The sequence below is a fragment of the Equus przewalskii genome, chromosome 15 (genome assembly GCF_037783145.1).
Source record: "Equus przewalskii isolate Varuska chromosome 15, EquPr2, whole genome shotgun sequence".
Taxonomy (NCBI): domain Eukaryota; kingdom Metazoa; phylum Chordata; class Mammalia; order Perissodactyla; family Equidae; genus Equus; species Equus przewalskii.
Genome location: NC_091845.1, coordinates 1,058,298 through 1,080,210, shown reverse-complemented (window position 1 = coordinate 1,080,210; position 21,913 = coordinate 1,058,298). Strand labels below are relative to the sequence as shown.

Genomic DNA, 21,913 nt, shown 5'->3' with positions numbered 1-21,913 from the left:
CAGAGCTGGGCCCAGCAAGGCAGCAGAGCACATCCACTGTGGCCATCTTATCACCACAAGGAAAGAGGAGCCACAAGACGAAGGGATTCCCAAAGACAGAGTGGATGGCACTTCCGTTCCGGCCGCGCCCACACTTCATCTGCGCAGAAGCCACATGGCACCCCACTGAGGCCGTCTCAGCCAACACCTGCCAGTTCTGCTCCAGGGCCCGACACACCCAGGCCCCAGCTTGAGAGGACGGGCTGCGGTCTGACTCTGAGACACAGCTCCTCAAAGACAAACGCTAGCCCATGCTGAGTGGTGTGTGCGCTGAGCAACTGCAGCGAGGGCCCCACTCCTAGGCACCACTGGCTGCACGCCACACAGGCAGCACGCACCACACCCCACACCTCTGCACACGCCGTCTGGATCACCATCATGACAACCAGTGAAGCAGGCAGCCTCACTGTGCACGTCCCACAGGCGAGGAGGCTGAAGATGTGACGCGCCCACCCAAGGACCCAAGCTGGCACACAAATGCGGGCGCTCTGGCTCCAGAGTCTATGTCACAAGCAGCACCCCACACTGTACCCACCCTGGGCCCCAGAGCTGCAGGCCCCAGTCAGGCCCCGCCCACCTCCCTGAGACCAAGCCCAGCCAAGGGAGGCCTCCGAGAACACGTAAACCAAGCAGAGTCGGGAGGCCGGAGGGGGCCTAGCTCCGAGGGGCCCTGTACCCCACGCCCACAGCCCCGCCAGACCTTCCTTGCACTCGAGGGCCACGCGGGACTCCAGGTTGTCCATCTGGAGCTGCAGCCGCTTGAGGGTGCGGTCAGCATCACGCGACTTGCGCTTGTAGGCGATGAGCACAGCCACGATGACCAGCAGCAGGAGGCCCCCGCCCCCACCGATGCCCACGATGGCGGGCAGGGTCAGCAGGCTGTCGGAGTACACCTGCAGCGTGCCCGGTGAGAACTCAAAGCCACCGGCCCGCACCTGGGGGCAGAGGCACAGGCCACTCAGGAGATGCAGTGCCCACCTGGAGCTCTGGAGCCCCATGGCCCACGACCCTCAAGACCCCCGCAGCACTGCTCCTGGCCTGGAGTTGATGTTCAGCAGGGGTGGGGACACTGGGACCCAGGGGAGGCACTGGGCCTGCCAGGGGACACCACAGCCGAGTTGGGGCTCTCTCTCAGCCAAAAGCAAGTCTGGGGCTTGATCACAGAGGTGGGGTTGCCCTGGGTGGGGCAGGGTCAGTAGGTCAAAGGTGGGAGGGGCATAGGAGACCAGAGCTGGGGCATGGGCCACCGGGACATGGACGCACCGTGACCTTGTGCTGCCCGGTGAGGTTGGGCGACTCGCAGAGCAGCTGCGTCTCCGACACGGTGAGGGCGCACGGTGTGGAGCCGATGAGCACTGTGTAGTTGAGCCTCGAGTTGCCGGGCGCGGGTGGCAGGAGGTTCCGGCCCTGAGGGGGATGAGGGTGAGCCAGAGAGCCCCCAAAAGGGTGCCTGCCCCCAGAGGGCTCTGCCCGGCTGACTGGGCGCACCTTGAGGATGAGCGGAGAGCTCGGCTTCAGCTCCAGGAGGCCCGTGGGGCTGAGCGGCTCCAGCACGGGGTCAGGGTAGTAGAGGAAAGAGGAGGCGTTGAGCACGAGCAGCGAGCGCACGTCGTCCATGATGAAGCCCAGCTCATCAGGCCGTTCCCCCAGCTCAGGCGGGCTGCGGGCAGGGTTGTCCACCGACGGGGCCCGGCACACCATGGTGGTGTCGTTGTACACCAGGCAGCTCTGGGGACACAGTCAGCAGGACACTCGGCCAGCTGCTCGCCGTGAGGGGCCAGGTACCACGGCAGAGGTACCGACAGGGCAGGGCTGTAGCCACACCTGCACGTGGGGCCCCACCCAGCCGACCAGAGCCGGCATCATCCCTGGGACCTCCAAGGTTGGCCATGGAGGCACCAGCCGCCTGGGGGGCGAGGCTTAGGCGAGGACTCACGTTCTCCCTCTCGACGCCTCCGTACTTGGCCCGGATGCGGGGTTCACGGACAGTGGCCAGGTTCGTGCCTGTGACCGTCAGGAGGGTCCCTCCGCTAGAATATGAGGGGGGAGAGGTCATGGGAAAAGCTCTGAGCCCCTCTGCCCATGCCCAGCACAAACAGGAGTAGGCCAGACACACTGGCACAGCTCAGCCACACCACCCGGCTCCCCCGAAAGACAGCAAGCAGGCTGAGATCTCTCAGCACCAGTGGTTTGGTGGCAGAACCACACAAAGGAAGCAGAGAATGGAGAGCCCAGCGCAGAGCTGTGTGCGTGACACGGTCCTCAATGGCACAGGGTCCCGGGCTCCGGGTGGGCTGGGGCCACACCCACCTGCTGATGCTCCACTCCGGGTCGATCTTCAGGATGGTGGGGTCTTCGGTGTAGTTGTACTTCACCTCAGGGTTGGTGAGCTGAGCACGATTGATGTTGACTACGATGGGGGCGCTGCCGGGGCTCTGCCCTGGGGGCGTGAGGCACCGGATCTCTCGGGAATTCCTCCTGGAGGGGACGGGGGAGCAGAGAGGACACAGGTGCTGGAGCTCACTGTCAAGGCTCCATCACAAACAGGTGTGTAGGCTAGTTACTGGACGTCCCTGGCATCACCTGCCCGCCCGTAAATGGGGACCTGCCTCCAGGTGGCTGATGGCTGTCATGGTCACCTTACCTGTCAGTCCCCCCATCTGTGCCCATCCTCAGCCCCAGCCTGGCCCTCTCCCTCCACATGACCCTGCTTGGCATTCAAGGCTCTGCCTGATGGACCCGCCCCAGCTGCCTCCCGCACTCATTCCCCAGGTGACCCTGTTGGCCTCTGGCTCTTCTGCAGCGTCAGCTGCCAAGTCTGCCCATGCCTGGACTTGTGTGGTGGGCCCAGCCCAGGCGGGCACTGACAGTGGACCTGCCGGGCAGGAAGGACGCCCACAGGGGCCTCAGCACAGCCCCACGGCAGCCCCATCAGCAGCCGAAAACAGCAGTGGGGACAGAGTTCATGGGCCCCTTCCTGCCTGTGGCAGCACTGCTCCGCTAAGCCTGGGGCTTCCATGTCCTGGGAGAGCCGGAGTGCCAGGCTCGTGCCAACCCCAGCTATGCAGAGGGTTGCACATGCCTCCCCGTCCACACCGTACGCTGGTCTGAACCGTACGCTGAGCCCTGAACAGGCGGAACGCGGTGGCCAGGGGGCGGGGGCAGCGGGTCACTCCCGCTGAGCAGCTGGCCAGTCACGCCTGCACCTGGGTCCCAGTCCCCTCAGCTCCTTCCCCACAGCCAGAGCCGGCAGGCCCGCTCATGTAGCAAGGCTGCAAACACCAATAATTAGTCTGATAACGGGTAATTACTGCAGGAAAATATTTAAAGGGCCGCTCCATTATCATCCCTAATCTAAAATTATCCACTTCGAGTCTCAGGGCTTTTGTTAAGATTCCTTTTCTTCTCTTAAAAAATTTTAAAAAATACTTCTCACTATGTCTGCAAGGGATCCCCCACCCCAGGACAGGGCAGCTGTGCCTGCCCCTCAGCCCCACCTGCCCTGCCCACTCTAGAGGCAGCCTGTCTCCATGGCAACCCTCTGCACCTCGGGGTTTCCACAGTGATCACCCCACCAGGCTCTCCACAGCCCCCTTGTTTCCCAGGCAACGGAGAGGGCACGAAGCCATCTGAACCAGTCATCACCACGGGAAGGCGGCCGTACCCCGGCCCCACTCCCTGTCCACACCCCATACCAGGAAAAGGAGCAGGGCCGGCCGCCGACAGACACAGCCACGTCACTGCCTGCGTTCAGGTGGCTGCCCTCGATGCCAATCCAGGTGCCACCCGAGAGAGGCCCTCGGGCAGGGCTCACACGGTAGAAAGTTGGAGTCTGTAGGAAAAGAAGCTGCTGGAGCTGCAGAGAAGGCTGCCCAGAGGCCCACATGCATCTCCAGCCACCCCAGGCCCTGTGCTCATGGGCTCTCAGACACAGCCCACAGCCAGGGGCCGAGTGCACAGAGGGCCTGGAGTCAGGCCCAGAGAGGAAGAGGGGAGGGCGAGACCAGAGACAGGTAATGCTGGCTGAGAGGCCCACAGGATGGTAAGGGGCCCATCACCTGAGGTGGCCTTTGGGCAGCCAGCCCCTGCATAGCCCAGGTCTCACAGCCCCCTTGGGCCCCAGGGAGGAGAGGGCATCGGGCTGGGTGTGGCTTACCACAAAGGTGAAGCGCTTGGGCGACAGCGCCCGGTACTGGGGGGTGCAGTCCCGCACGCACACCTCTACCAGGGCATCGTGGGCCCGCACCGTGCTGGCGTCTCCAATCTCACAGACAATCCTGTGGGGCACCAGGTGGGCCTAAGTGGGCTGTGGCATCCAGCCGGGTGTCGGGGCCTCCCCAACCTGCCTGCCGGCCCCGGGCTGCACTCACTGCTCAGCGCTGATGTACTCGCTCTCCACGGGGCTGCACAGCACCTTGCCCACGCGCACGCCCAGCCGCACGTCCTCGAAGCGCAGACCCAGGTTCTCGCCCGTGATGGTGAGCCGCGTGCCTCCCTGACGGGGGCCCGTCTCAGGGGAGAGCTGTGGGAGGCAGAGGCTGGGACACAGGCAAGGACCTCTCGCGCTGGGAGGGGCCGTGCAAAGGAGGCAGCGGGTGGGTAAGAGGCCCTGCCTGGGCCCGGAAGGCCTGCCCACCTTCAGGATCTTGGGGTCAGTACAGCGGCTGCTGCCATGGCGGGCGTGCATCCAGGCGGCGGGCGAGTCGGCGGGGCAGTGGGGGCGTAGGGAGCAGCGGCGCTCAGCGACGCACCAGCCGCACTCGAAGCGTGGGTCAGCCTTCAGGCAGAGGCCACAGCTCTCCCGCAGGGCCGGGCACTTGTAGAGGTGGGCTGCGCGGAGGGACACGGTCAGCTCAGCTCGCCACGCCCCACCCCCCTGGGCCGCACACCCCACTCACCCTGGATGTTCTGAGGGTTGTCTATGACAAAGTTGCCGTTCCACACCACCGACAGGTTCACAGGCAAGTCGCTGATGTCATTGCCCTCATAGGAGTACTGCGGGCAGCAGGCAGGGCGGTCAGGTCACGGGGCAGAACTCAGGCTCTGGGGTCGCAGGCCACCCCCCCGGGCAGTAACTCAGGGCCTGCGTGTCTGCCCTGCCACCCCTGGGACAGGCCCCTGGGACCAGGCTTGGCAGGGTGGGGTCTAGGGCTCTGCTTGTCCACACTGGTATTTCCAATCTGGAGCTAGACGCCCCCAGAACCACCTGCCTGCCAACCAGCTGATAAAACTATGCCTCTGCTGCCACCCCCGGCTCCCCCTCGACCCCCCGCCCCTCATAGGGCTTCCTTCCTTATGGCCACAGACCCACTCTCCAGCTAAGCCTCTGTCCCCAGCAGCCACATGAGGCATGGCCTCCAGGACGGCCTCCCCACTTCCCCCTGAAGTCAGCCCCATCAGGAAACCAGGACATCCCAGCTGGACTCCTTGCACATGCGCGAGGGATGCGCTGGGAACCTTGGTTTCTTTGTCCCCACACTGGGACCGCCCTGAGATCCGACACATGTGTCCCCTTGCCCGGGCACAGCCAGCAGGAAGTGCCATCAGGCGAGGCTCTGCCTGCTCCCCACAGGCCGGGCTAAGGGACACAGCCCTCCCCCGGGAGCCCAGGTCTGGTGCTCCCAGCTGTGTCCCACTTTCTGCAGTTGAAGACCTCCACGCCATCCCAGAGGAGTTCATCCGTATTTTATCTGCAGGAGTTTAACTGGGTCCTATCAAATTCCTGATACTCTCCTTTCCCTTTAAACATGGCTGCAGTAAAGATAAATGTGGGCCTGGTGAGAGGGGAGGATGGGAACAGGAGAGGAGTGCAGGGACAGGCGACAGAAGCTAGAGGATGGAGGGAACGAGGAAGCAGAGAGACAGACAGACGACCTCAGCGAGCACAGAGAGGGGAGAGGCTGGAGGCAGCCAGGCCAGGGGAGCCAGAGAGATGCAAGTAGAAGGTGCAGCTGACAGGAGTCGGTGACAGAGCGAGGAGGAGAAAGAGGGAAAGGATGGGACAGACAGGAAGAGTCAGGGAACTCCAGCGCTGCCATGGGTCACAGGGGCCCAGCTGAGGGCCAGCCTGCCCCCGGGAGCCTGCTGTGATCCCCCAGACCCCAGCCCACCCTGCGAGGACACACAAGGGGCTGCCACCACCAGTGGGGGGCAGACCTCTGACCTGAAGGCCCCTCCCCTGGGACTCTAGGGGGTGGCGGCCAAACCCAGGCCTTCAGACAGCCCAGAGGCACCCACTCGCCAATCAGGAATTCGATCAGCCCCGGGAAACCCGCTGCTCTCCCGATGACACTTCTCCTGAACAGGTGGGGAAACCAGAGCTGCCAGCAGCCCCCGAGCGAGCCAGGGGCGAGAGCGGGACCTGAGCCCGGACTGGGGACCACCAGCTCGGCACCACTCGCCCACCCCCTAGGAAAGGACTTGGCTCTGCAATGACCACTGTCACTAAACTTGCTGGACTTGATAAAAGGCTTTTCAAACATTACCCTATTAGATTCCAGGCTCCAGATGTAGCCGCTTCTTGGCGCGCAGGCCACACCCGCCTGCTAGTACACAAACGCCCCAGCTGTGTGAACAGTCCCTACGTCTGCCCACAGGACTTCACGTAAAGTGAGCCGAGTCCCCAGCACTGTCACCTGGCCTTCGCCTCCTGGATGCGCAGGGTGGTGACCACACGCAGGCCTTCGCACACCCTCACCCTGGCCTCCTGGCCCACGTCCTGAAAACCCTGCGCAAAGGCACGTCTCGGGTCCCACCACGTCTGCCTGTGCTGCCTGTCCGCTGCCACATCTGGCATGTGCTCCCTCCAGTCTGGGTGGCCCTTGGCATGGCAGCACCTGCACCCCCAGGCACACCTGAGGGGCGTGGCCCTGGCCCAGGGAGCCCACGTGCTCTCTGAACCATCCAGGGCAGACCTGACCATGCCCTGTCCTTTTGCTAAGAGCAGAAACCAGACCCTAAGGCTTGGAGGGTAACTGGCTCAGTCTAGCACACAGAGTCCCCAGCAGCCCCCACGCTGCACCCGCCTCACCGAGGAGTTCTGGCACTGCAGGCTGGAGCTGTTGAAGCGCAGGGCTGTGACGCGCGCCGGGCTCCCTGGGATGTGGAAAAGGCACTCGTACCCTCGCTGGCCCGACTGCGGCTGCGGCAAGTTCCGAGCGGCCAGGCTGATGGGCTTTACCACGCCCACTGGCACGTAGATCTGGGTGGAGGGCAGGATCTGCGGGCAGTCCTGGGGCGATAAGGCTTCGGTTGAGCCCAGGGGTGGCGCCGTGCATGAGGTGCATCCCACTGTAGCCCAGACCGGGGTCTGTGCGCGGAGCTGTACTTCCCTGGGCAAGTACCACTGTGCCCACCGCACTCGCTAGCAGACTGAGGGCCTCAGAACCGCGGCCTGGCGTCTGTGCTCTGCCCGGCTGTGGCTGCATGGGGACCTGCCAGGCCTTCGCCCTGCCCAGCGTTCTGGGACCCCACCGCTCAGCCACCATGGGCCCCATGTGGCCACAGCTGGAAAGGCCCTGGGCTACAAGATCTCAGCCGGGGCCAGGAGCATAAAAATAGCTAGAGTCGGGCAGAAAAACAGCCGGGCTCCTGGGGCTAGCGCTTCAGAGACAATACCTGATGCAACGGGCCAGCTTCCTTGCAGCACGGCGGGTGGCAGCCTCGGGTCGGGGGAGATGGCCACCCGGGATGCCACCGAGGCAGCTTTAAATAGACATGCTGAAAACAGGCCACAATCCCCAAGCCCTGCGACAGCCCCCAGGCGGCCCCGGCTCTGCAGAGGTTTTTGGGGTCTGAAAAGGGGGTCCAAACTCCAGGTTGGCCCCTCGGGGGCACTGGGGGAACAGAGCAGGAAGGGCCTGGCCGGGAAGGCGGACCACTAACCATTGGATCTGCAGGGATGCCCTGTGTCCACCGGGAGAGGCAGGGGATGGTGACACGTACGTAGGGCCACCAGCCATGTGCTCAGGGGTCCGCACTGACACCAGCACTCCCCTGGCCATTTGAAGGGATGCCCAGGCCAGACCCCAAGCCAAGGACACTCCCCTGCCTCCCAGCATGGCTGCCCCTCCTGGGCCCTTGGCAGCCCACGCCTCTTCCAGCCACCAGGCCTTTGCTCTCGCTGTCGCCCCACCTCACACCTCCCCTCTCTGAGCAGATACACCCCCTCTTCCCAAGAGGTCACCGCTGCTGTCTGTCCAAGGGCCTGGGCTCTCTGCCCCCATCAGGCTAGAGTCTCACTGGGGCTAGGGCTTGGCACCTGGGGACCCCAGCTGTGAAGAGGGGTTAGCTCAGGGCTCTGCCGTTCCTTCCAGGCCCGTGTGGCCTGGGAGCAGCTGAGCCAGGAGCCGGCTGCGAGGTGAGCGGCACAGGTATTCAGCAGCACGCAGGGCATACCCCGAAGGGGCCAGCCTCCCCTCGCTTCAAGGGACTCTGGGTCTGTCAAGGGGTTCAAGTCTGTAAGTGACTGAGGGGCCACAACTGTTTTACGATTCAAGTTAGACTTCTGTTCACTGGACTTACAGCTCCTCTGCTTACACAGATCAAGCACGAATCTAGAAGAGTGGCCCTCTCTTTCACCTCCAGGGACACGGCGACCTGCCAGCCCAGGGCCAGTCCCTCCCGGCAATGAGGCTGCGGGGGCGGGGGTGGCAGGAACACGAGCCTTGTGTGGAGACGCCGGCCAGCCCTCCCCACTCCTGGAGAGGCAGACCGGGCACTCCCAGCAGAAAGCCCTGGCTCGTGGGTTCAGCCCACCTCAGAGCGAGTGCAGGCTCTGCTTCGGGGCCCCCACGTGGGACCCCTGCTTGGCCATTCCGTAGGCACCTAGCACCTCCTCACCACCCCTTCCCTAACACACTCTGGTGGCTCCTGCCTTGCACTAGATCGAGCAAATGTGAGAGCACAGGGACAGAGTGAAGAGTAGGGTTCTCACGGACCCCTCCCCATTACAGGGTGGACAGCTGGAGAAAACAGCTGGGACTGGAAACCCAGACGTCGTGGTGTCAGCGTGCTCCTGAGCGAGGCGCACCCCGAGGAGCCAAACCAGACCGAGATGGGAGAGGGCCGAGGGCAAGGCCACGTCCTTCCCAACGACAGGCCTGGTTGAGTCTGAGGATGTGTTACAGTCCTTAGAAAAGGCCCCGTAACACCGGGGACCACAGCTAAGGAGGGAGTGCCTCTGAAATCAGTTCACCCCCCCAAGTGACCCTCCCTCACCCCACGATTGCTCCCAGCCCAGCCCTGCAGGGGCCAACTCCTCGGGAGGGGTCTACGCTGGCTGCTCCACTGCCACAGGCTGCCACAGCCCTTCCTGAGCTCCACGGACCCCGGGCACCAACCCCACTGGGATCAGTCCCACCAGCTTCCTGCCACCCAAGGCCCCTGCCTGCCCCCACGACCCCTTTGCCCAGCTCCTCAGGCAGGCTGCCCTCCCAGGGAGGCCCACTGCCCGCCCCAGGCCCCACTTTCACACTGCCTGCCCACCGGCACAGATGCTACCACCCCAAACGCCACAGTCCCTCGGGCCCTCAGCCTGCCCCCCACTACTGCCTTGCCCCATGATGCGCAATGTCACACCAGGGAGTGGAAAGCAGCTCCACGGTGACACTGCGGTCGTGGCCAGGGGAGGCTGTGAGGAGGGGCCCATAGCATGGCAGCTGCGTCTCCTCTGTCTCAGGCTTGTACAGGGAAGTCCAGCCCAGCTGCAGCCCCCAAGCGCCCGATGGCTGGCAGGACCCACACCCTCCCACCCATCCAGCCAACAAGCATGGTGTCCACTGCCAGGGAAAGGGCCCTGGCTTCAGGTCCCGGCTATGCAGCCGCAGGCTGGACATGGAGAGCCCTGCCCCACCTGGTCGGCTCCCTCTTGGCAGGTCCAGGTTCGCCCGCCCTGGTCCTAAGAGCCTCAGGCTCCAGAAGGAGAGGACTTGCTGTTCATAAATAAAAGTTAGAGCCTCGCCCAAGCCCCAAAATAATCACTGCCTCACTACTACCAATTACCACACAGCCCTCAGACGGCTCCGGAGACCAATGCCGCCTGCAGCCAGTCTGACGAGCCCCTGTCCACGTGGACTCAGGGCACGGGCCTGCACGCTCACCCAGCCAGGCCACTCATGCTCCAGGCTGCCACGGCAACAGGTGGACAGTCCCCTCCCCATATCACGCCCCGCCCCGGGCATCTCTTTGGTCTGCAGCCCCCAAGGAGAGTTCCAGGGGCAGGGGCTGGGTCTGAGGCCTCCCCTGAGAGTCACAGAGGAGATTCTCTGTCCACCAACAAATGCCACTGGGTGACCACAGGCCAAGATGGCCCCGGAGAATGTCCCCAACCCACAGATCTTCTGGCTAGCATCCCAGCCACTCATGGGAGCTCTCGCAGGCCCCACCTACAGGTGACACCCAATTCTGCTGCACCTCCAAAACCCTGAGCCTCCCAGGAAGGCCTTACCTCGGACATGTTGACGCGGCCCTCCAGGAAGGCGCAATCCGCGGCATTGTGCGTGCACACATGGCGGTATTTGCACCAATGGCAGGGGAAGGAGCCGTTGACACATGACAGGCAGCTACAAAGAGAGGGCAGGGCGGTGAGGCCAGGCACCCACACAGGGCCACACTGCCCTGCTGCTGGTCCTCCAGCGGGGGCTCACAGTACCACGTCGGGGCCTTTGCACTGGCTGCTCCTCGTCTGCCCAGGGAGGCCGCCCCTGTCAGTCAGTCCCACCCACCAACCTGCCCAGCACTCCCCTCCCTCCCACTGCTTCTCCTCCAGACCCTCGATCACCTGACAGTCTACCCCAGCGCGGGCCAACAGAACGTTCCCGAGGGCGGACACGCCCAAACTCGGCACGGTCCACTGTGATGACCACTGGCCACGTGCCGACAGTCAGCACTGGACATGTGTTAGCGCCATTATGAAACTGTATTTTCAGCTTCAGATGTGCAGCAGACATCCACTCGTCCCAACGCGGGCCAGGCCAGGGCTTCACAGCACCCCAGTGGGCCCAGCCTCACAGGCTCACACTCCCTGTCCCGGCAGCCGGGTGCCCACAGCTGGGGAGGATGTACCCCTGGCTCCTCTCACAAGCCCCCGACCCACTGGCGCCCTACTTCACCAGAGACTTCCGATCCCCAGCTCTTGAGTGCAGCCCCTGCCCTGAGGCCCCACCTTCCCAGGGCGAGAGATCGAACCTGGTAACACCACCACCCAGGCCCACAGTAGGTGCCCCAGAAAGAGCTGGGACGGAGTCAGTTTGTGAGTCAGTCAACAAACAAAGGCATGACTGAAAAACCAGGCACCTCCAGCTCTGAGGCTGAATTCCACCTCCTGTGAGGGGCCTCCCCACTGCCTCACGCTGGCCCACCAGATGGGGCGCCCTCAGGTCAGGGATGGGGCTGAGGGGGCCCCTCTGGGCACAGTAGGCCCAGCCTCTCCTGCTGTTCCTGAGACAGCATGCTCACAGCCCCAGCTGGTGCAGACGAGCAAACCCAGGGCCAGCGCCAGGGTGAGCTCCTACCCCAGCTCCATGTGCCCCAGCCATGTGCTGGCACGAACCAGAGAGGACCTGGACCCGCCTGTCCCAGAGTGGGAGGAGCTCAGTGGACCATCTCACGGCACAGCCACTTCCCGTCAAGACAACAGAGCCGCCTCCCCGCGAGCTCCCCACCTTGTTCTGGCGCCTACAGGCCATTGCCCACACCATAGCAGCCGGCGAGGCTCTGCACGCGTGAACAAGTGCAGGTCAGCCCTGGAGCAGGCCGCTCAGACTGCTGCCCCGGCCTCAGGCTCACTGGCCCCCTGGCGGCCCTGCCTTTGCTGGCCCCTTGCCTGGTGGGCTGCTCTCACGACGGGTCTCTCCTCCTGCCCCAACCACCCGGCCACACCATGCCATGTCCTCCTCTGCTAGACGCTGGTGCAGGAGGGCCAGGGACACTCACGACTGGTGGACGCTGCAGTTGTAGAAGACGAAGTCCACAGACGCAAACTTCTTGCCCGTCTCCTTGGATTTCAGGTACAGCTTCACCACCCGCTGGTCTCCTGCAGGAGCAGTGCTGGCCCAAGTCACCGGGGCCACCTGGGGCCTCCAAACCCAGGACCCCCGCACAGGGCAAGCTCTGAACAGGGAAAGCCCTCCCAACCACCAAGTGCACAGCCCCGCTCCACACCCCAGCCCCTCCGGCCCCGCGGCCCCTGAGCATACCAGGTGAGCCCCTGCGTCTCTACTCCTGCAGCCCCTTCCTCCTGTCTACACAACCCCCAGACGGGCATCTGCTCCTTCCCCCGCCCTCCTCTGCGGTCACCGCGTGATACCCGTTCAATGACCATCCACCTCCCCATAGGAGGGCTCCCCTAGGTGCTGCCAGACCCAGCCCATGGCGGCACTCACCCTGGCCCCGTGTGATGGGTGCCACTTCTCGAGCAGAGGGCGAGCGACAGTGGACCCGGCCGTCCTCCAGGATACTCTCAGACTCAGTGAAGTCCTCAAAGGAGCAGTTGACCCCGGCCGACAGGTCGGGCACATTCCAGGCCTGCAGCACGAGCTGGGGCCCCCAAGGCAGGACGTGTAGGTGAGTAGGGTCCCGTTGTCCCCCCGGCCCCGCCCCTCGCCTGGACGGCCACACTCACCGGGACCTGGGACATCGTGACGGAAACATTGCGAGGCTGCACAGTCAGCTGCACACACTGCAGCAGGTCTGCAGCAAAGCGCCTGGGCTCAGCTGCCCGCTCACAGGCATCCTGGCGCGAGCAGCTGCGGGCAGAGGCGTGGAGGTCGGGCGTGGTGGGAGGCCACAGGGGTGCCACAGCCCGCCAGTCCCCGCTCAGCAGGGGCAATGGCCTGCCGGCTTCTCTCTGCACCCGTCTTCGCTGCGGTGCAGCCGTCACTCAGCCAGTCACAGGAAACCACCAAACCTGAGCACCCCGCACAGGTAACACCCCGAGGAGCTCAGGGGAGCTGTGCCCATCCCCGGCACGGGAGGCTGCCTGGGCCCTCCCAGGTCAGACACCACCAGGCCAGGGTGTCAGGGCCCTCCCACCCACGCCTACCCCGCTTCAGACTCACATGCTGTGCAGGACACACCAGCCGCAGTGGGGGTCCCGTGATCCCAGGCACAGCTCGCACGATGTGTACTGCACACAACTCTCCACAGGCACCCGCGTCACCTGGTGGGAGAGGGACTTCAGCAGCAGGCCCCACCAGGCCCATCCCTGGGACCCCCGCAAGCCTCACTTACTCACCACCACGGTGTGCCCCCTCACCCCCCTCTGTTCTCCCCACACACCAGGGAGCTTGCCTCCCACTTGGTCTGTGCAAAGACCAGTCCCTAGGTGACCCTGACTCAGCCAAGTCAGGCCAAGCAGGCTAGGCCTCTCTCCTGGGAGCCTGGGGTGGCAGCGGCCAGGGAGCAAGCCAGTCAGTGCGGGTGAGCTGCCCAGAGAAGAACCAACAGGTCCCACTGGTTGCTCTCCCAGCTGTCTGGTCTCAGAGCTTCCGGAGGGAGCCATAAACTCGGCCCCAATCCTAAGCACAAAGGCAGGCTGGGCCCCACGTACCCTGACCTTGCCTCCTCAGCCCTGAGGTCCCCAGAGAGGCAGAACCACCCAACAGATAGGAGAGGGGCAGAGGAGAAGCAAGAGGAGCCAGGACGGTAGGGAGGCCTGGCCTCGCCAGATGTGTGCCCCTCCTGCCCCCAACACGCCCACCCTCCCGACTGCCATGGGGTCACAGGTCGAGCTGGGCAAAAGCTGGCTCCAAGCAGGCTAGGCCAGAAACACAAGTGTATGGCATTAATGAGCTCGGCCAGGCTGGCCACAGGCCCCAGAGAGGCTGCTGCCTGAGCCCCCACCAGGCAGACAAGGCCAACACCAGGCCAGGCCGCAGCCTGAGAACTTGGGGCCCCATGTGCACGTCCCAGATCCTGCAATGACACCACTACCCAGATAACGCTCTCACTCCAGTATTTATTCTGGTGGACACAGTCATTCAGGGAGGGAGGGAATTCCAAACCTGGCCCAGAAGAACCCAGAGGCAGTGTGGGCCCACAGTAGCCTCACCCTGCTCCCAGGGCAGGCCCACCCCACATGTGTCTGGCAGCGCAGCACCTACCTGCCTTTCCGTCATGGCATAGAGGTACTGGCGGTCAGGGCTGAGGACCAGGTCACGCAGGATGGGGCTGCCCTCTTGAGCCACCACACTCTCATAGGCCAGGGCTGGCCGGCCACCAGGGTTCGCCAGGTCCACCAGGATCTGTGGCAATGAGGTCCTGAGTAGAGCTGTGCCATGCCCTTCTGCTCCAGCCCCACACCCTCTTAAGGTCAGGGATCCAGAGCCCCTTCCCAGCCGCTCCCCCAGGCCCTGCAAGAACATGGCCACGGCCGCCCCCCTCGGCAGCTGTGCAGGACCGCCTGCAGCCTAGTGGCTGGGCCTGCTAGTCCCTTCGTCAGACCACAGAGGCCACTGTACAGGGTGGGGGGCTCTGGAGTCTGGAGACAACCACAGGCTCCCCACCCTCAGAGATGCACAGTGACCCCAGGGCAAAGGTGGCAGGCACCCACCCTCCCTGGGCACAGCTGGGTCTCCCAGAGGGACAGTGCAGGGTCGGCAGGGACAGGCAGCAGGGATCAGCCGGCAGGATGGGATGTCCAGTGCCCCTGAGCAGCGAGACCAGAGCCTCCAGGGAGGGAGGTGGCAGAGTACGAGGCCGGCGAGCCCCAGGGCAGCCTGGAGTCAGGGTACCCCCCACCCCCAAGAAGGCAGCAGAGGAGGATGAGCGTCTCATCGGCATGGAAATATATTCCAGATCCCAAACAAACCGGGCGTTAATTAGCCAGCTCCTCTCCTCCACAGCTTGCAAGGCTGCAAGTATTTTTAGTTGCTTTTACCAAACAAATGTATTTAATTAACAGAGAGACCCAGGGGCCTTTCCAGAGATGGGACTCGTGGGGCGTCCGCCCAGCTCAGCCGGGCGGGCCGGCTCCCAGGGCAGGGCGGCTGGCCCTGCTCAAGCCCTCCCCTCTCTGGCTAGAACCAGGCGGCCAGCCCACCCTCCATCTTCATGGTGGGGGCGAGGGCTGGGGCTAGGGCTCAGCTCAGACGCCTCCTTTGCACCCCCACACTGATGGGCCAGGGCAGGTCTGCCAGGCTGAGGAGGGCTGCGGGGCCAGGCAAAAGGCCCTGGCTCCACCGCTCCAAGAGGGGCCGGGCAAGGCGGCCAGCCAGGGTGGGGCGCTGCGTCTCCGGGCCAGAAGCTGCCGGCTGCGAGAGAGGGGGAGGGCCGCATTCCTGAGCGCCCGCGGCCACCCCCCACATCCGCTCAGCTGCCTCCCCGCCAGGCAGGCAGGCTTAAGTCAAACCAGACCCGGAAGAGCTGAACCCAGCGCTGGGCAGGGGGAGGCGGCCCTGGGCTGGGCCCATAGCGGCCCAAAAGGCTCCAGCCCCCAGCCTCTGGGAGGAGTGCTGCCAGGCGAGGGGCTACAAGAGCCCAGCGTCAGCGCCCCTGCAGGTGGGGCCTGGATGGGACCCCAGCCTGCACCCAGACAACTCCACACACCTCCTGCCCTGCTTGGGTGGGCAGCCTGCGGGCAGGTGCTACTCACAGGGAGCCCAGGGTCAGCTCCTGAGCCAGCAGGGACCAGGCAGGACATCAGCCACATGAGAGCGCTAAAGAGGCTAGGAGTCCAGCCTCTGGATCCACACTGCCTGGGCCCAAGCCCTGGCTCAGACCCCCTCCCCCCACCCCCACTCCCACCCCTGCCCAGCTGTATAACCCTAGTCAGGTACTGAACCTCTCTCTGTCTTAGTTTCCCTACCTGTCAAATAGGGACGACAGACAGTGCTCCCTACACCAAAGCTGTCCTGAGGATTAAATAAGGACCAAGCCAGTCTCCCAAGCAGGGGGACACAGGCTGGCCAGGCCTCAGAGTAGTCACCAAACCTCAGGAGCGAGTCACAGAGACCCGGCAAGGCCAGCCTGGACAGCAGCCAGGGAGCTGGGCACAGGAGGGCAGGGCCTAGGTGGCAGGCTGGGGCACCAGTGGGGACTCAGAGCTCCAGACCCAGTCTCAACCCAAATGACCCAAATCAGGACTTGGGATTTCTCCCCAAGCCCTGGCCTTCACCTGCCCCCACCCCTGCAGATGCCCCCTGCAGTGGCCAGAAGCCCAGGCCCGACCCCATCCTGCCCGGCGCCAAGTCTACGGCCCCTCCTCCCATGCCCCCAGCCTGGCCTCTCTGACCTCAGGACACCTGCCCCTAGGGCCTTGACAAGGGGCATTCTGGAGGTGTCACCTGAACAGGGACAGTTGAGGGGCCACAGCCTCTCCCACTCTGACAATGAGGGGCCATGCAGTGCCAGTCCTGACTCCTGCAGGTCAGGCCTACTGTGCCCCTCCCCACTTAGAGATGAGGGTATGGGCTGGGCATGGATGTCACATCAAGGAACACCCCCACCCAACAGGTGACAGGGGAAATGTTACAGGGAAGGTCACACCCGGGTACACCAGCTCTGAGGCGTGGCAGGGGGCGGCAGAGAGCAAGCCTCTGGGGTCCTAGGGAAGGTGAGAGGGGGAGGCGGCCAGCCCTGGGCTCTGGAATGCCTCTACCCCAGGGCCGGCAGCATGCCGACTCCAACAGGTGGCACCCAACAGCTGCAGTGGTCCAGCTGTCCGTCTGCCATGCACATCTGTCCACCCACCTGCCCGGCACTGGGCAGCCCCCAGCTCCTAAACACACACAGGCAGGCCCCAGGCAGAGGTAGAGGGGGCGTTTCTGAAGGGCACAGAACCAGCAGGGGCTTTCAGGAGGCATGGCCCACAGGCCAGCGGGGGGATGTGACGTGGATGACAGGCTCCCTGCCATGTGCTGAGTAGCCACGGTCCAGACTCAGCAGGGCCACCTGTATGCACACACGGGACTGTAGGGGGGCATCTGGCTGGGAATGACCAGTCCCTGGGACATGCCTGCTGTGTCCCGGACAGTTTTCAGGCTATAGGGCCCATGCAGTACACATAGGTAAACTGAGGCTCATAAGGGCCTGCCAGAGGAACCCAGGGCCCTGGACTGCCAGCTGCACCTGGGGACACAGAGTCTGCCCCCAGAGTGGGAGCAGGGCTGCAGCATGCCACCAGGAGGGCAGTCCTGGGAGAAGGGGCGCACAGGGCGGCACAGGGCCAGGCAGCTGGCAGGAGAGCGAGACATGCCGGGGCAGTGCGTGTGCTGATGCCACACTCCGGCCCTCAGCTGTCCATTTGAGGGCCACCCACCTGGAGGCAGCTCACCCTCGGGCAGCCGCATCTACAGAGCGCACAGGAGATTCTCCCGTCCCCAGTATCCTCTCCCCACCTCCAGCATCAGCTCTGTGCCCTGGAAACCTTTCCCCGAAGACCACCACAACCCTCCATGGCTGCCGACCATCGGCCTTGACTGCTCTCCTTCCCACCTCTCACATTCCATAACTTCAAGGCCCAAACCCAGCCATGATCACAGAGGTCCCTCTGCTATGGTGCCCTTCCCCACATCGGCTGAGAAAGGACCCCCTCCAACCAGGTGGCTTGAGTGGAGCTGGCCAGCCTCCCTGAGCATGCCTCTCAGGTTGTGCTGGGCCCAGGCACACACCTACCCATGGCTATGGCCTAGAGGGACCCAGCCACCCCTACCCAGCCTCTGTCCAGGCCCCCCAGTTCTGCCCACTTCTCTGCCCTGAGGTCCTCCCTACCCCTCTGTACACTGGGGAGTCCCCAGGATTCTTAGCTGAGGCACAAGGGTTGGCAGCACCCCCAGGGAGGGGCTGGGCCCCAACAGACTGTCGGTGCAAGCGCCTGAGAAGGTGCTGACAGTCTGCCGGACACCTACCACCCCCATGGGGCATCGCATGCCCCTCCCCACAGATGGGCTAGGGAACATGTTTACCCTTTCACCCCCAGGCCAGCAGGCCCCTGGGGCCTAGGATACATCAGGTGGGGGCCCTAGAGAGGGACCCCTGCTCAAGACCAAGAGGAGGTGGCCAGCAATAGGTGGGCAGCCCCTGGCCCTGGGAGGCCTGAGTCCCAGGCTAGCCCAGCTGGCTGCCCCTGCACCCATCACCGCACAGCCCTGGCCAACTGCTGCGGGCAGGCAGCTGACGGCCCAGCCAGGTCAGCTGTCCGTCCAGAGCCAACAAAGAGCCCATTCTCCGGGCAGAGGGCGGGCGGGGGTGCCGGGGAGGATGTCTGGGCCATCCAGGCTGCTTGCCAAGGCCGGCACGCGCCCTAGCCACCCGGAGGCAGGGGGCTGCCCAGCTTGGCCCCGACTCGGGAGGGAAAAGAGTTCCCTGCTCTGCCCACCCCAAGACGGCAGCCCGCATGTCCCTACCTGGGAAGTGAAGGTGCACTGGCTGAGCTGACTTTTGGTCTCTAGCTGGGGGTGGGCGTGGGGAGGAGGAGGACAGGACTGGGGGTGGGGAACAGGCAGAGGACAGGGGGCAGCAGCCAGCAAGCGAGCTGGCCACGGTGCTGGGGCCTCACAGCCTCCCTGCTTTGAACAGATGCAGCTGCCAAGCCTGGTCCCAGCCCTGGGAGGCAGGGTGGTCCTGGAAGGGGCTGCATGAGGGGCAGGAAACTTGGCTGCCCTCTCTGTGCGGGACCCTGAAGGGGCACGGAGCCCGTCCTCCCCTCTCCTTCCTGGTCAGGGCCCAAGGCTGAGACGCCCACGGACCCAGCTCCCAGACTCCTCTGCCTCCCATCACGGGCTGCCGCAGGACCCCCTCCTCTGGCTGGGGGCAGGTTCCAGGGCCCTTCCTGGGGCCCTTCTCAGAAAGGCCAAGAGGAATTTGATACTGGAAAAGCAATTAGCAACTTCCTCTTGGCACTAATTGGATAATTAAAACATGATCTGTAGGAGGCCCAAAGGATATAACTGGGCCAGACACACCTGGTGAGGTGGGGAGGGGTCCCAAGAATCTCTTCCCTCCCACACCCGACCCTCAACACAGACAGAAGAGAGCAGAGACCAACCCGCACAAGCACTGGTCCCCTCTGAGCCTTGGTCTCCTCATCTGCTGACAGACAGCCGCCTCACAGGGCTGCATGGGAATTCAGCAGCTTGCTGTTCCAAAAGTGGGGAGGCTGCTTGGAAGCTGCCTGGAGTCTGGGCCCTGAAGGCCAGATCTGGTCATGAGGCAGAGATGCCCAGCTGCCCCAGGGAATCTGCCCACTGCTGTGGAGGCTCACAAAGCTGGGCCTTCCGTCCCACGTCCCTGACTGGGACTGTCCTCACCAGGACATGGCCAGGGTGCCCACCGCAGCCCCAGATTTAACCACTGGATCCAGCCAGCAATGGTGCGGCAGCAACCACCTGGTGGGCGCCCTCGTCTCAAACCTAAGAGTCATCTGCTGCCCGCCCTCCTGTGCAAGACCCATGTCACAGACCCACGTCACCCATACTACCCTGCCCTCTGGGTCTCCAAGCACCAGCAGGGAGATGCAAGCCCCTTCCACTTTCTTAAGGCCACCCTGGTGCTCAGCCTGCCTGCCCCAGGCCAGACCTCCAAAGCCTCTCCCAGAACCCTGCGGGACATCTCTCTGCCCATGACGCTGACCACTGCAGGGTCACCAGGGAGCTGTCTCCCACATGCAGAACAAGGGGTGTCTCTCCCACCATGGGGCCCCGGCCCCCTTGGCATTGCTCAGTTCCCAGCACACACTGGGGCCCCTCTGTGCTTTGGCCGAGCTGTCCCCTCTCTCCAAAGCACCCTTATCAGTGGACCCTCCAGCCCCCTGGGCTGTTCTGGCCTCTGTACCCATCTCACTGTGCTGCCAGGGGCTCCTACACCCCAACCCGGAGAGGATGGGTCCCGGAGGGCAGCGCCCTGTCTGCCTGTGGAGAGGGCACTGTGCACTGTGGGTGGCAACCTCGGGCACTCATGAGGCTGGCCCTCATGGCCCTCACTGGGCACAGGGAGGCCACTGTTGGCCTGCATGTGACAGCAGCCGTCTTATCCAAGGTGCCCGCGTGCCCTTGGAGCTAAGGCCTGATCAGCCAGACCCTGCAGGGAGATGGGCCTGGAGTGCAGACCTGGGGCAGTACACTCTGGGCACCCGCAGGGGCCACCCTGCGGGCCACTGTCTGCGGGGAAGCAGAAGCAACACTCACGCCCTCCTGCTCTGGGATGAGCAGCTGGGATGCCACCGGAGACCCATAGGCAAGAGGTCCCTGTGCCCTTCTGGCTCAGCCCACCATGGTCAGCCGTGCCCAAGAAAACCAGAAAGAACATACACACCCTCCCCAGGACACACAGATGACCACAGGGCACCATGCAATGCCACCCAAAGGCTCCGGGGACCACTGCCCTTGCGGAAAGAGGCAGTGCACCCAGGGGGCCCCACAGGCACAGCAGCTAAGACACACAGGAAGCCGCTGGGACTCCACTCCCTACCAACAACCCCGGGGGAAGAAAGAGCGGCTGGGACCCAGCAAACTGCCGTGAGCACCCAGCTACAAGCTGACCACAGACCGACCACCCTGCCAGGCACTGCCACACTCCTTCACCTGGGCCTGGGAACAGCAACGCAGGCAGTCCTAGAGGTTCAGGACAGAAAGGTAATGCAGACCCGGCAGCCTTACCCCCAGGCAGAAACCCAACAGGAACACAGCCCTGCACTCACAGAACATGTGCACAAAAACGCACACAGCAGCCCTGCTTATCACAGACCTGCACAAGACGACGATGCGTCCACACAGAGAGGAAGCACACCACGTGCACATCAGGAACACACGACACTGCCGCGACAGAACCAAGCTCGCTGCCCACAGCAGGCGCAAGTCTCGCACACCAGCTTTAAGCAAAGGAGGACAAGGGGAAGCGCACTGAACGACTCACCCACGAAACATCCAAACACCAGAAAACAGCCCTCGGGACAAAGGTCAGCCAGTAAAGTGACCCTTGGGGAAGGGGAGTGACTGAGGGGGTGGCTTCAAGGGGACAGGGTGCCCATGTGCTCCTGTGTGACACTTCCTGAGTTGCACACCAAAGGCTGTAGGTACGTCACACTTCAGAATGGACGTTGGTCACAGACCAGCCACAGGCAGGATGCTGGGGACGTCCCTGCCCCGAGCTGTGCCATAATGCAGGCAGCCGTGTGTATGTGCTCAAGGCTCACAGGTCAGTGCGACAAGATCACCTCCGGGCCCACAGATGCCAATGGGGCAGGCTGCCCTGTGGAGCTTCTGCAAGCCTCTAGGGGGGAAGTTGCTGGAAGTCAGCGCCATCCCCAGACACGAGATGCACCTCCACAGGGCCACAGGAAGCATGCTGGGGGAGGGTGCTGCTCCCTTGGGATTGAGGGGCTGGGGGCCCAGGGCCCAGTCTTGCCCAGCGTCTCCTGTGGGCCGTCATCCTTGTCCCTGTCCCCGCCCCACAGGGGCTCCCCCAAGGACAGGCCCCCACCCACCTCCTGCACAGACCCAGGCTTTGGTGAACGGGGCTGCTGCTGGCTGCACCAAGCGGGATTTCGGCCCAGAGCAGGGAGGCCCTGGCGTGGGGACCCTGAGAAGAGGCCCACGCTGGCCCCCCAGCTGCGGGGACTTGCTCACAATTGCTCTACACAGGTCCCAGAAGCGCCACTCGACTTTCAGGATCTCTGAATTTCAGAATCCTGTCTTGGAAGAAAGTGGTACCAGGGGAGTGGGAAGGTGCATCCAAAGGGAAGCTCCTAGAGACATGAGGACCCTGGAGGGTAAGCCTCCCTGTCCCTGGCAGCCCAGGCCCAGAGCAGCACACGGCAGGTGCGCAGCAACCATGAGGAAAGCGCTCACGCCCGAGGTCAGGTGACGGCAGGCACGTCCTCAAGGTCTGCATGCACAGGGCGGTGGCCTGCCAGGCCCAGGGCCAGGGGCAGAGTGCT

The 21,913-nt window shown here is 64.0% G+C and overlaps 1 protein-coding gene across 1 annotated transcript in view; it reads right to left on the bottom strand.

The window, feature by feature from the left end:
• The window catches only part of PLXNA1 (plexin A1), a 54,508-nt gene that overhangs the window by 19,261 nt on the left and 13,334 nt on the right, over positions 1 to 21,913 (bottom strand). The window contains exons 4-20 of the mRNA XM_070576444.1: positions 14,142 to 14,282; positions 13,098 to 13,198; positions 12,662 to 12,785; positions 12,423 to 12,576; positions 11,974 to 12,073; positions 10,487 to 10,601; positions 7,070 to 7,270; positions 4,938 to 5,034; positions 4,676 to 4,869; positions 4,410 to 4,561; positions 4,196 to 4,316; positions 3,735 to 3,871; positions 2,350 to 2,517; positions 1,976 to 2,069; positions 1,528 to 1,767; positions 1,303 to 1,446; positions 740 to 974 (exon numbers count right to left, since the gene is read on the bottom strand). Coding sequence (XP_070432545.1) covers positions 740 to 974; positions 1,303 to 1,446; positions 1,528 to 1,767; positions 1,976 to 2,069; positions 2,350 to 2,517; positions 3,735 to 3,871; positions 4,196 to 4,316; positions 4,410 to 4,561; positions 4,676 to 4,869; positions 4,938 to 5,034; positions 7,070 to 7,270; positions 10,487 to 10,601; positions 11,974 to 12,073; positions 12,423 to 12,576; positions 12,662 to 12,785; positions 13,098 to 13,198; positions 14,142 to 14,282 — 2,518 coding nt within the window. The remainder of the gene's footprint in view (positions 1 to 739; positions 975 to 1,302; positions 1,447 to 1,527; positions 1,768 to 1,975; positions 2,070 to 2,349; positions 2,518 to 3,734; positions 3,872 to 4,195; positions 4,317 to 4,409; positions 4,562 to 4,675; positions 4,870 to 4,937; positions 5,035 to 7,069; positions 7,271 to 10,486; positions 10,602 to 11,973; positions 12,074 to 12,422; positions 12,577 to 12,661; positions 12,786 to 13,097; positions 13,199 to 14,141; positions 14,283 to 21,913) is intronic.